Raw genomic sequence first — 12,671 nt, 5'->3', positions numbered from 1 at the left:
GGGCTTGGGTTGAGCTGAGGGGGAGAAAAAGAAGGAGCTATTTTCCCCCACAGATTATTAAGCTGAAACTTACTTGAATACTCAAGAACTATACTGTAGGCACCACAGAAATGCTCAGCAAGAGGGAAAAAAAGGAACTACAAATGGCATACACATTTTATTCTTTCAAATGGTCAATCTGGTGGGGGAGGCAGATTTCCTTCTGATTTTGTAATAAAATTCATTTCCTGATTTAGGCCTTTTATGTCAGCTTTTCAACTCAAAGCAAATGTTTGTGAACATGTTCAAAGACAAAGAAATAAGTTTAATGTGGAACAGTCCACAAGCCCTTAACCAGGGCGGCATCTAGTGGGCACAGCCACAACCAAATTAAGACCAAATAGTCTAACTTAATAAATTTGGTTATGAAATACATTGTGAACCCTCAACACTCACATGAAACTATAAAATACTCTGCCATCTGTCACCTAAGACATTTTTTCTAGACCTTCACGTTTCTCTGTGACTGTAAAAAGAAATCCTTCAACATTCCTTTACCAGAAATTGTATAATCTCAACTAACTAAGTTATTCTTGAGAATCTGGAAATTTTAGCAGTCTAGATTTTATAAATTCATGTAAGAAATCATAGAATAAATAATTCAGAGATTCTAAGGAAACCATCAGCTGAGTGGAACGAGCACGTAAGACGTACCAGAGCAAAGGTGAGTGCTTCAGTGAAGCCAGCGGCTGCCATGTCATGCCTGAGAAGTTCAGTGAGCTTATTAAGAGGAAACTGAAAAAGAAAGTATTCACTTTATTTCACCTCAATAGTATTTCCTATTTTTTAATAAAAAGAGATCTATATCTAGCATGTCTATAAGGAAACCACCCTTCCACCCTTATTAACATACTGTTAATGCCACCATTTCCCCACTAATAGCATACCCCTGGCCCACTGCTTTGTTACCCCTACTCCTACACAGATGTACAAAGCTACCTCTCCCACACACACAGCTTCTGCCTTCAGGCCCAAGCTGAGAAAATGAATCTTCCAGTTAGAGAGTCAACAAGGGCTCCAAACTCAAAACCTGTCTTTCTTCAAAGAACTAGTCATCACAGGTTTTAAACTTACTCTAATCATTTGGGCATCTGTTTTGTATCCTCTCCATAGCAAATGCCTCTCATAGCAGAGCATGTCCAAATACTGCTTAATTCCTATGTTCTGTTTTCCCTGAAGACTTCCTGGCATTCAATAATCAGGTTCTAACAATAAGGAGTGTTTATTTAAGGGTGCAATCTTACTTGATTAGCTATGGTGTATGTTTTCGGGAGAGTCATCTGAATGTTGTTATATCCATAAGCAATAGCTGCATCTTCTACAATATCACATGCATGGATAATGTCAGCTCTGGTCGGAGGGATTTCAATCTCAATCTGATTCCCATCACCTATGACTTCTGACTTTAAATACATCCTAGTCAGAAGCTTGGCAAGATTTTCTGGAGTTTCTCTGAAATAGGAATGTACAAACCATAAACTTCACTGAATTATTTAAAACATGTATATATTTTGTTTTAAAATATGCTACTACCTGAAAGAACAACCTTACTTTTTGAGTTCCAGCAGACACCAGACATCCTAACTGATGCTGTATCATTCCTTAACTCATTTGGAAGGATATCAAAACCCTCTCCAAGCATTCTCTCAGGAAAAATGAAATAGTCTTATGTGTACTTTATTCTTGAATTCTCTCCAACAGTAAATAAATCAATGGAGTTTTCAGAGCATACCTGATTCCAACTTTCTTGTTAATCAGATCAGCTCTCACCATCTCCTTTCGGTAAGCTAGTTCCTTAAAGACAAAGAGTTTGAAAAGCTTAAATCATTCTCCATCAGATATAGCTTTAGACTCTTTCTAATTCAACTAGTTGTTGAATTTTATTACCCTTCCAAGAATTTGTCATTAGAGCCACAGATTGAAAATAAGCTTGATGTTTCAAAACATTATTATGGAGGAAAAAATTTGTTACATTAGATTCATACATGAACATTCTACTTGCTAGATAATTTGCACTGCTCAGAATTAATATAAAATGCCAAACATTTTTCCCTTTTAGATGGTCTATTCTCATTCCCTACAGTAAAACACAGCTGCATGATACCATTTCAAAGATGTTTATAAACCCTGGTAAAGACCTTCAGTCTGATCTCATGTAAGCAAGTATATATATGACCAAGAAAGAAAAATTCAAGTGTCAAAATGTACTATCCATCATACTAAGTCTAAGAGTGTTATGAAGATACTCCTTTCTTATTTCCCAGGTAGGGAAATGCAATGATACCCCAAGTCCAGGCTATCAATCTGCTCCAGAAGGCAGTAGGGGTGGGAGCATCTCCTGAATTGGTACTCACTCTCTTTCAAACAATATGTAACTCTCTCGTATCAGGTAAGAACAAATGTGCATAAAATCCAGGCTTTTCAACAGCTTTCTAAACGTACTTAGGAGTATTTATCACTGAATCACTCTCAAAAGTATAAATGCCACTAGCAAAAAAACCATACATTTAAAAACCTGTTTTGATTGAAGTAAGGGCAATGGGCTAGAGCCTTGCTACTCAAAATGCAGTCCTCAGAGCAGAAGCACCAGCATCACCTGAGTGCTTGTGAGAAAGGCAGACTTCAGCCCTTGATAGCTAGCAGCAGTGACACCACACCTACTGAAGCCCAATCTGTGGGTTATCCCCTGGTGATGTGAATTCACAGTGGAGTTTGGGAGGCACTGAACTAGATGTTAGATTGCAATCGTGATAACAAACCTTTTCTGAACAGTTGCTATGAGCTAAACAGTTATGAGCATAACAGGACAAGATGGACTTTAAGATAATCTTACTTAGTCCTCACAACAGATGTTATTAGTATTCTCATTTTACAGATAAGAAATTTGAGCTTTAGATTAATAACTAGTCCCAGGTCACAACCATGGTAAGCTGCTGAGCCCGAGTGCTGCTATATTCCCACTGCATAAAAATGCTTATCAAATAATAAGCATGCAGTATATATTTAATGAGTGAATGCATGAAGTAACTAATGAACAAATTAATGAATCAATAAACAAATTGAGACATCCTAGTTCCAAAGTGCACACCGTAACCATTAGTCTCTCTATCTATCACTTATCTCCTCTAGTTCTCTTCTTCTAAAACTTTATTCTTTTCTATAAAATAACAAAAGACCACAAGAACTTTCAAAGTATTTGGGGAAATATGCTATTTCATGTGAGAAAGAATCATTCTCCCCCAGAGGATCCTTCCCTTCTGGAAGGACAATCTGAGAAGAGCTGTTCTAATTAAGTTTAGGATGAAATAAATTAACAAATGCCAAAACACCTGTATAGTACCCCTTTTTAGAAAGCATACCATTTCAAATTTATGAAAGAGCTCTATAATACAAATAATTTTAAGAAGTTATCTACATGAGAAAAGTGATCTAAGTTTTAAAATATAATTTCTCCTTTTCTCCTCAAAAATATATTAATATATTAAGTGTTATTAACACTTGACAATTCTTAATATTAAAAAGAAGAAATTTTCTCAAATCAGACATTATTTTAAAATAGACATTATTTTAAAAAAGATAGATTTGGCTTATCCCAACTGCTACTGTGGTAAACTGTAAAGATGGCCACAAATGTTTCCCCTCTCTGTATCCATGGCCTTGCAACATGACACTGTAGATCCTCCCAACAAGAGATGGCATCTATTTCTCCATCGCTCAAATCCAGCCAAATGACTGGCTTTGGCCAACAGAACCATGCTTGAAAAGCATTTGAGCACTGGGCTTGCTCTCTGGCTGCTGGGAACCCTGCAACCATCACCATGTAAAAAAGCCCAAGCTAGCCTGCTGGATGAGGAGAGACACCTGACCTGTGGACCCCATTGCCAAGAAGTAGACATGTGAGTGGGGCCATTCTGGATCATCCAGCTGCTAGCCAATCAGCCAGCTGACTACATACACCCCGCAGAGATCAGCTAAGCTGGACCAAACCACAAAAGAGAATTATGAGCTAAATAAACGGTTGTGGTTTTAAGCCACTAAGTCTCAGGGTAGTTTGCTAAATAACAAAAGCTAACTGATAACAGCTACTAAAATCCAGATCAATTAACAAAAACTGATATTGCCCATATAATTTCAGTTATGCTTTTTACAGTTATACATTTCTTTTGAATTATAATTAATACTTGAACAAAATATGCTAAACACTAATGTTTTCAGGAATGGTGAGGTTTTGCTCTTGGCAGGTTTTACCTACTTTAAGAGCTACTTAAATAGTAGAAACTATTTTAGGCTCCAGTTCACTTCATAAATGACAGGGTAATAGGGAGAAATTCAAAGAAAAAAAAGCTCAAAGAATCGTCTTAGTGAATCAGAGCCACAACTAAATGACCGTGGTACTGTTATGTTTTAAAATGGCCATCTTTATATCAAGTCATGTTGGGGGGAAAAGCCCAGTCACATGAGAATAATACTGGTTTAGATTTTTTACAAAGATTCCATGTCCTGACAATAACTGTACTTACTACTAAATTTGTCTTATTAATACATTTACAATTATTTGTTAGTTACAGTGATGGCCTTCAGCAACTGTTAATTCAGGTGTGAATAGACTAATTAGATTTGCAGGGCTGAGTAGTCTTTAAAAAAGTAAAACTATAAATTACCCAGTTAGAAAGTTCTATTGTTCTGTAGACTGTAGGGTAGCTATAGTTAACAATTTATTGTATATTTTCCAACATCTAGAAGAACAGATTTTGAATGTTCCCAACACAAAAAACATGCTAAATGTTTGAGATGATGAATATGCTAACTACCATGATTTGATCATTCCATATTATATGCATGTATTGAAATATTACACTACACCCCATAACTATGTATAATTATGTGTCACTTAAAAATAAGAACATAAAAATAAATTACCCAGTTAACTAGTTAGTAAGAATAAATCATAGGAATTATGGCCATACAATGCTGTATAATGTAATGTGTTGACAGCTGAAGTCAGACTGTCTGAACTTAAATCCTAGCTCCACCACTTAATAATAAGGTACTTAACTTTCAAGGTCTCAGTATCTCCATCTGGAAAAGGCATAATAATAGCACCCAACCTTACAGGATTACTGTAAGGTGAATCCATGTAATGCACACAGTACAGTGCCTGGCATGGGAGTGGATAGATGAGTGGTTGGACAGACAGAACACAAGTACTCTATAGCCATTATTATTAGTATTACTGTTATCATAATCAAGTCATTTCTTAAGTACTTACTGGAAAGGTATGTGATTTTCCATTAGGAAAAACTACCTCAGCTGCTTCAACTCTGTAAAATAAAAAAAGCCAGAAATAAAATACTTAAGAAAAAAAATTCACCATAAATTCTAGAAATGTGTATGGTTCACAAATCTTTCATTTGGTCTACAACTACAGCCTCAACACATTCAATCTATCATATTCCAACACTGTTGTCTGGATTAATCTTCCTATATACAACATTACTCTAACATCTCATCCCCTATGGCTCCCATGTCCCTTTGGGCAGTGCCCACTTAAAAAGTTTATTTCCCAGTATTGCAAAGCATGCATCCTATATGGCCCCCTTGACAATACTGATATACACATTCCAGGCTTTACTAGGGCAGTGTGTTATACAACACAAGGTAACTGATAAAACCACCAAAATCCAAAAAAATTTTTAAAAATGGTAACTGCCCATATAATTTCAGTTATGCTTTCTACAGTTATATATTTATTTTGAATTATAATTAATATTCTAGAATAAACTATGATGCTAGTATATAGTAAGGGCCATATAGATTTGTTAAATAATTTTTTTAATTAAAAATATGCATTAGGGAAGGGTACAGTGACTCATGCCTGGAATCCCAACACTATGGGAGGACGAGGTAGGAGGATCACTTGAGGCCAGGAATTTGAGGCCAGCCTGGGCAACATAGCAAGACCCCATGTCTACAAAAAAATTTTAAAAAATCAGCCAGGCATGGAGGATCACTTGAGCACAGGAGTTCAAAGCTATCGTGAGCTATGTTGCACCACTGCACTCCAGCCTGTGTGACAAAGGGAGACCCTGTCTCTTTTGGTGCCTCTGTATAGAAAAAAAGAAAGAAAGAGTATAAATAAATGATATAAAAATAAAAAAATAATAATAAAAAAGGGAAACCCTGTCTATCAAAAAAAGGCTTTAGAAAAAATACAGTCATCTTACTAATATATATGGAATATGCTTTGCTTTTATATATGATTCTCTACCTTTGCTTAGCTGTTCCTTTTGCTGTTCCTCCATCTACACATTCTGAAATCCAATGATCACTAAACGCAGCTTAAATTTCATTGCCTCCATGAGGCCTTCCCAGATTGCTTCAGCTGGCAGTACGTTGCCCTAACAACCAGAACAATACTGAAACTTTTTACTTTACATATTATTTACACATGTCTTATCTCCCTGAACAGATTATATAGTTTAATTACAGGAACCACATTTTACATCTTTATATTTAGCACAAGGCCTTAGTGCCTTGCTTTCAGAACAGCAGGCCATCAATAAAGGCACTGAATGAACTTACGTAAATTGATTCTCACAATATTCACTGAACATGGTGACAATAATATCAAGAACTATTTTTGCCTGTAAAGAAGAAAAACAAATACAAATATTATAGGAGTCTATAAATATATTTTCTTCATTCAGATAAAAATAATGTTTAATATGATTTATTTCCCCAAACATCTAAAAATGGACCTTTATATTCTAAGAAAGGAAGTAAAATAAAAACTTATGCATAGGCCTGTCTTTATCTTCAAGTGTTCTGCATTTACGCAGTTCTCTGAGAGTTACAATCCATGACTGAGACAAATCATTTCGTTCCCCCAACCTCAACCTCAGTTTCACTAGGTTTCAAGAGAGACAAATGGCTAATTGCTGAAATAAATCTTATCAATCTCTTAAGCCTCTGAAGCCAGACTTCTTGAACCCTAGCTCAACCACTTAGTAGGAGTATGACTTTGGGCAAGCTACTTTTCTTATCTGTTAAGTAGAGATAATAAAAGTTCCTATCTCATTTGGTTATGAGGAGGATTAAATGCATTAATAGATATAAAACATGTAGAGCAGTGCCTGGTACCTAGTAAGGGCCACATAGGTTAAATAATTTTTCTAATTGAAAAAAAAATCTTATAAATTAACACAGTAATCTCAGTGGGATATATGCTTTGCTCTTATATATAGGCTTCAGGAAAGACACCCAGGTCTATAAATGCATGAATTAAAATTTTAAAAAAATTTTTTGGCCAGGCACGGTGGCTCATGCCTGTAACGCTAACACTCTCGGAGGCCAAAGCAGGAGCTCAGGAGTTGGAGCCTCAGCAAGAGGCTCAGCAAGATCAAGACGCTGTTTCTACTACCAAAAAAAAATTAAAAAATTAGCTGGGCACTGTGGCACGCACCTGTAGTCCCAGCTACTCAGGAGACTGAGGCACGAGGAATGCTTGAGCCTAGGAGTTTGAGGTTGCCGTGAGCTACAATGACACTGCTGAACTCTACTTTTTTTTTTTTAAAGTAGTAAAAGCAGTATTACCCTGACAATATTTCTGAAGGCAAGTATGGTACACAGAAGTTATAAATGAAAGACCTTACAATGGTCTCTACTCCAGTCAGATGATTGTCAATGCCATTTATCTGCCCTGCTCCAGCCTTCTCCTGCCATACAAGTTTACTTTTCTTAATTTGCTTAATTGCAACCTCCCTCTACGTCTCACTGAACATGTGTAATGATATCATATGCCATAGAAAAAGGCTTTCATAGCAATCCAATCCAATAAATGTAGTGACTAAAAGTGAGTGAACAACTAATATTCTACATATTCTAGATATCTTTGTATGCATAAACCCTTTATCAATTTGTTAAATAAAGCTTCTTTATAGCGAGTTCATTTACACAAAAAACCTAAGTGTACAAAGGTACCAAATTATTCAGCATTTAAATTAAGCTAAGATAAATAATTTATACAGGTCTTGTTACAGTACTTACTCTACTCTTTGTTTCACAGTTATGTATACAGCTAACTCTCCCACTAGACTAGGAGCTCTCTGATGTCAAAAAACATGTAACTATTAAATTCCTGGCACTGGAAAGACATTACGTGCTCATTAACCATTAGTTGAATTAATGAAAGCACCATAACTAAAGTACAGAATATCTATATCTTTTAATTTTCTAAATTTCTAAAATATGTTCCCACCTACAAAATGAACATATTTTAGATTTTACCCATATAGTCCTGGCCCAGAAGTAAAATCTATCCCATGTGACAGTACAAAAATAGAATAAAAATTTCATTTACCTTAGTAAAGTCAGTTCCTGTGCATTCAATAAATACATTTCTAGTATTTACTGTTATTTTGGAATGATCCCCTGCCATGAACACAAAACAACCAGTTTCAGAAATATGAGTGCACTATAAAGCCCAACAAAATAGAAACTACATTTCAAATTTAGAATGCAACATAAACTAACACCTTAGAAGTAAGGGGATATACAACTTTTATTTTAAGACCCCACTGCAAGTTGGAGAATAAAGATAAAAATAATAATAAACCTTTACTGAGTGCATACAATGTGTCAGGTGCTATGCTAAGCACTTAACATAGGTTGTCTCATCTAATCTTCACCCCATAATGTAACTGCTGGCAAGAAACTAAGATTCAAAGAGACAGAGCTACTTAACCATGATCACAAGCAGCAAGGCTAAGATTTGGGTCTAGGTTAACCCATGTTCTTAACTGCTATAACTACTACAGTCCAAGATCTCCAAAAGGAGAAACTTCTTCCCATCGTAAATCAGCTAAACCTCCTTCTCACCTCCAGAAAGGCAAACATCTATGGCTTAGACAACATCAAATTTTGCAAATGTGTTCAAATTGCCTCATAAAAATAGCCTTCAGAAAGAAATTAAAGGGCAAAATTTAGATTAAAAATTTTAGTTTAACTGTAAAACTATAGCAAGACAGAGTTTAGTGGTTGACTTTGACTTTAACCAAATGAACTACCTGCTAAAACCAAGACATCAAATCCCTTTGGAGGAACAGAACAGAAACCAAAGACTGGCATTAGAAAATACATTTATACATTTATAAAATACATTTATAAATGACAAAAATCACCAGTAAAATGTTGTTGAATAAATGAAAAAAAACTATTAAAATCTACAAAAGACCTGAGATTCTCAGATTAAGAATTATTTGAGGCCGGGCGCGGTGGCTCACGCCTGTAATCCTAGCACTCTGGGAGGCCGAGGTGGGCGGATCGTTTGAGCTCAGGAGTTCGAGACCAGCCTGAGCAAGAGCGAGACCCCACCTCTACTAAAAATAGAAAGAAATTATATGGACAGCTAAAAATATATATAGAAAAATTAGCCGGGCATGGTGGCGCATGCCTGTAGTCCCAGCTACTCGGGAGGCTGAGACAGGAGGATCGCTTGAGCTCAGGAGTTTGAGGTTGCTGTGAGCTAGGCTGACGCCACGGCACTCACTCTAGCCTGGGCAACAGAGTGAGACTCTGTCTCAAAAAAAAAAAAAAAAAAGAATTATTTGATTTGATTCAGCCAAGTCTATTGGGAATTCTACAGAAATGCTGAAAAATAAGACGGAACAGCAAAAGTCCAGGATGCTTATAAAATAACTCACCATTGATGATCGGAGGCATTGAAAGAACGACACCGTTGCTATCATAGATAACTGGGTACAAGGGTTTATTTTCAATGATATGTAAATAATGTTTAAGGTGGTTGTCAGTCTGAAAAAAAAATTAAGTCAAATAAAATTAGTTTATTTCTATCACTATAATTAGTTTACATACCAACCTAATATAAAAAAAGAGGGAAAAAAGTTAGAAAAACATTAAAACAGTCCCAATATACAGAAAGCTCTAAATTTATAAGATTTTCTAACATAAATTACTATCTGAACATCCTTATACAACTTCATCTCCTACTGTGAAGAGATGAGAACACAACTGAGTAATTTTTCAAGAGTGAAAATAGATTTGAATGGATGTACCCAAATCATCTCAAACAAAACACAAAACCATCATGAAACTATTTAGATAAATAGGAAGAAATCATTTGCAAATCAAACCAAAGATAACGGCTGCTTTTCCCAAAATACCCACTATTTCTATGTGTTATATGCAATTTTAAATGATTACTGAATACATTTTCACTGTTGTACTCTAAAATGCTAATAATGGGAGGAAAACAGTTTGTAACAGTATTTCCCACAAAAAAACTATCTAAATCTTACTGTTCCTTATGATTGCATTAGTTTCAATTACACCCAAACATAGAGACTATATTGTGGTCTACTTCAGTGGTTCTCAATCCAAGCAGTACATTAAAATCATACCAGAGGTTAAAAAAGTAACAATAAGCAAAAGAGAACTATGTCCAGGCCCCATTCTAGATCAGATGAATCAGTACCTCTGGGTTGGAGCTCAGATGCTACTATTTTTTTAAAAGTACTCATTAGATTTCCTTAATTCCAAGACTTGATTATGAAGAAATTTATAATTTTTACAAAGTTATTGCATAATAAAAAAGAATATTTACCTTGTATATGTTCATCAATTCACAGGCTGTATACTCCTTGGTCTTATTTAGAGGCTTGAATTTGATATCTGAAGGACGTTTTGCAGTATAAGTAAATGGGCCTGACAAAGTGTCCAAATTATGGGTACCAATAGCGACCAATGCTCTTTTCCTAATTGTTGAGAGGGAGGGGGAGAGAAAGAGGGAGGACAAAAAGGAAGAGAAGGAGAGAAAGAGATTTGAATATTCCAAAGCAGAAATTCTAAACATAATATAGACTAATTTTTTTTTTTTTTTTTTTTTTTTGAGACAGTCTCACTGTGTTGCCCCAGGCTTGAATGCAGTGGCATCATCATAGCTTACTGCAACTTCAAACTCCTAGGTTCAAGTGATCCTCTTGCCTCAGCCTCCCAAGTACCTGGGACTGTAGGTGTGCACTACCAAACCCAGTTAATTTTTTTATTTTTTGTAGAGATGAGGTCTTGCTTGTTGCTCAGGCTAGTCTTGAACTCCTGGCCTCAAGTGATCCTCCAGCCTTGGCCTCATAAAGTACTACATAGGCGTGAGTCACCTCGCCTGGACAGACTACATGTTTTTAAAAATTATTTTAGACACTTTCCTAAAACAACCTATTGCTACTATATGTCATTTTTAGTGGAGTATAATGAATAAATTCTCACAACCATTAAAAGTAATAAAAAATTATAAAGCTACTTAGAACATATTATTTCAGTAGCTGAAGAAAATTCCTTGCCATTATGCTTTCCCAAGTACTGTTACTAGAGTATCTTCAAAGTCAGCATTTTCTTTACCTTGTTTTAACCTATTTCTTCTTGGTGTCTTCAAGTAAACATAGATTTGTTGATTAAATTAAAATAAACTAGTAAAAATTGAAATAAATTACCAAATTGCTGTGTTTGGGGCTTTTCTGGATTTTCCTAAATTTTCTGTCACATAGCTGCATTATTTTAATAATGGAAAAAATTTAAGAGCTATGAATTACGTTTAAAGTTTAATGTGTAAGGAAAGTTCAAAAGCTATTCATGTCAATTGTTCTACAGTTTATCCACAAAGGATTTAAGATAATTTCAGGAATTTACAGCAAGCTACAAAATAGAAGAGAAAGAAATAGAAGTAGGGATATTTAACAGAGCCAGGAAATATTAACTCTAAATTAGAATATAAAGGGCTAAGTTTTACTAGGGAGGGTCACAAATTTGGCTCTAAGCTTTCTAATAGCCAATTTAAAAAGAAAAATTTGGTCAAAATTTGCATTCTTAAGATTCCTTAAAATTAGTTTAAAATGTATGTATACATAAAATGCATGATATTAAATTTTGCTCAACCACCAAGGATGATGAACTCGAACTTTAATAAATATGACTGAACAGAACTACTGACAAGTAAAAAGGAAGTTTTACTTTATTCAAATGCTTATAGAAGATAATAAACCTAGAACTATCATAGGATGAAATAAAAATACTTCAACAGATTTAGATAAATTAACAATTGACAAATCCACAGGTAAGAAAGTCTGCATTTTCTTAGATGTTAACATTGTTCCCTTAATCTTGAAACTGTACCTCAAAACATCATTAAAATTTCAACTTCAAACCAATCACAAAAAAAATAAATTCCAGATAAAAGAGAGCTAAGCATTTTGAAAAACAAAAGACATACATGCAGACATACAAAAAAACACCATTAAGATTATTCAAAGAAAATATAGGAAAAGATGCTTAAAATTGCTGAGTAGGACACAGCAATTCTTAAGTAGGTCACAAAACCCAAAAGTTATATAGGAAAACTGATAAAATTAATTATATCCAAATTGAAAACCTTATATATCCAAAAGATCCCAAATGTCAAAAGACAAAAGATATGCTGATAGAAAAGGTATATGACATATGTATAGAAAAAGGATTAACATTCCAAATATAAAAAGATATGAAAAACTAAAAATAGTCAGAAATCAAGATTTTATCTAACATAATGGTAAAAATTCCAAATTCCTTTTATAAAAAAGCAGCAA

At 34.8% G+C, this 12,671-nt stretch overlaps 1 protein-coding gene across 1 annotated transcript in view; it reads right to left on the bottom strand.

The window, feature by feature from the left end:
* FARSB (phenylalanyl-tRNA synthetase subunit beta) overlaps positions 1-12,671 on the bottom strand; it is a 65,264-nt gene that overhangs the window by 36,470 nt on the left and 16,123 nt on the right. Inside the window, exons 6-13 of the mRNA XM_069466881.1 lie at positions 10,661-10,811; positions 9,741-9,849; positions 8,399-8,469; positions 6,622-6,683; positions 5,309-5,360; positions 1,772-1,833; positions 1,284-1,491; positions 694-774 (exon numbers count right to left, since the gene is read on the bottom strand). Coding sequence (XP_069322982.1) covers positions 694-774; positions 1,284-1,491; positions 1,772-1,833; positions 5,309-5,360; positions 6,622-6,683; positions 8,399-8,469; positions 9,741-9,849; positions 10,661-10,811 — 796 coding nt within the window. The remainder of the gene's footprint in view (positions 1-693; positions 775-1,283; positions 1,492-1,771; positions 1,834-5,308; positions 5,361-6,621; positions 6,684-8,398; positions 8,470-9,740; positions 9,850-10,660; positions 10,812-12,671) is intronic.

This window comes from Eulemur rufifrons, chromosome 1 (assembly GCF_041146395.1).
Source record: "Eulemur rufifrons isolate Redbay chromosome 1, OSU_ERuf_1, whole genome shotgun sequence".
In the NCBI taxonomy this organism is placed as follows: domain Eukaryota; kingdom Metazoa; phylum Chordata; class Mammalia; order Primates; family Lemuridae; genus Eulemur; species Eulemur rufifrons.
The sequence above is the reverse complement of the archived record's forward strand: the minus strand, read 5'-3'. Positions and strand labels throughout refer to the sequence as shown.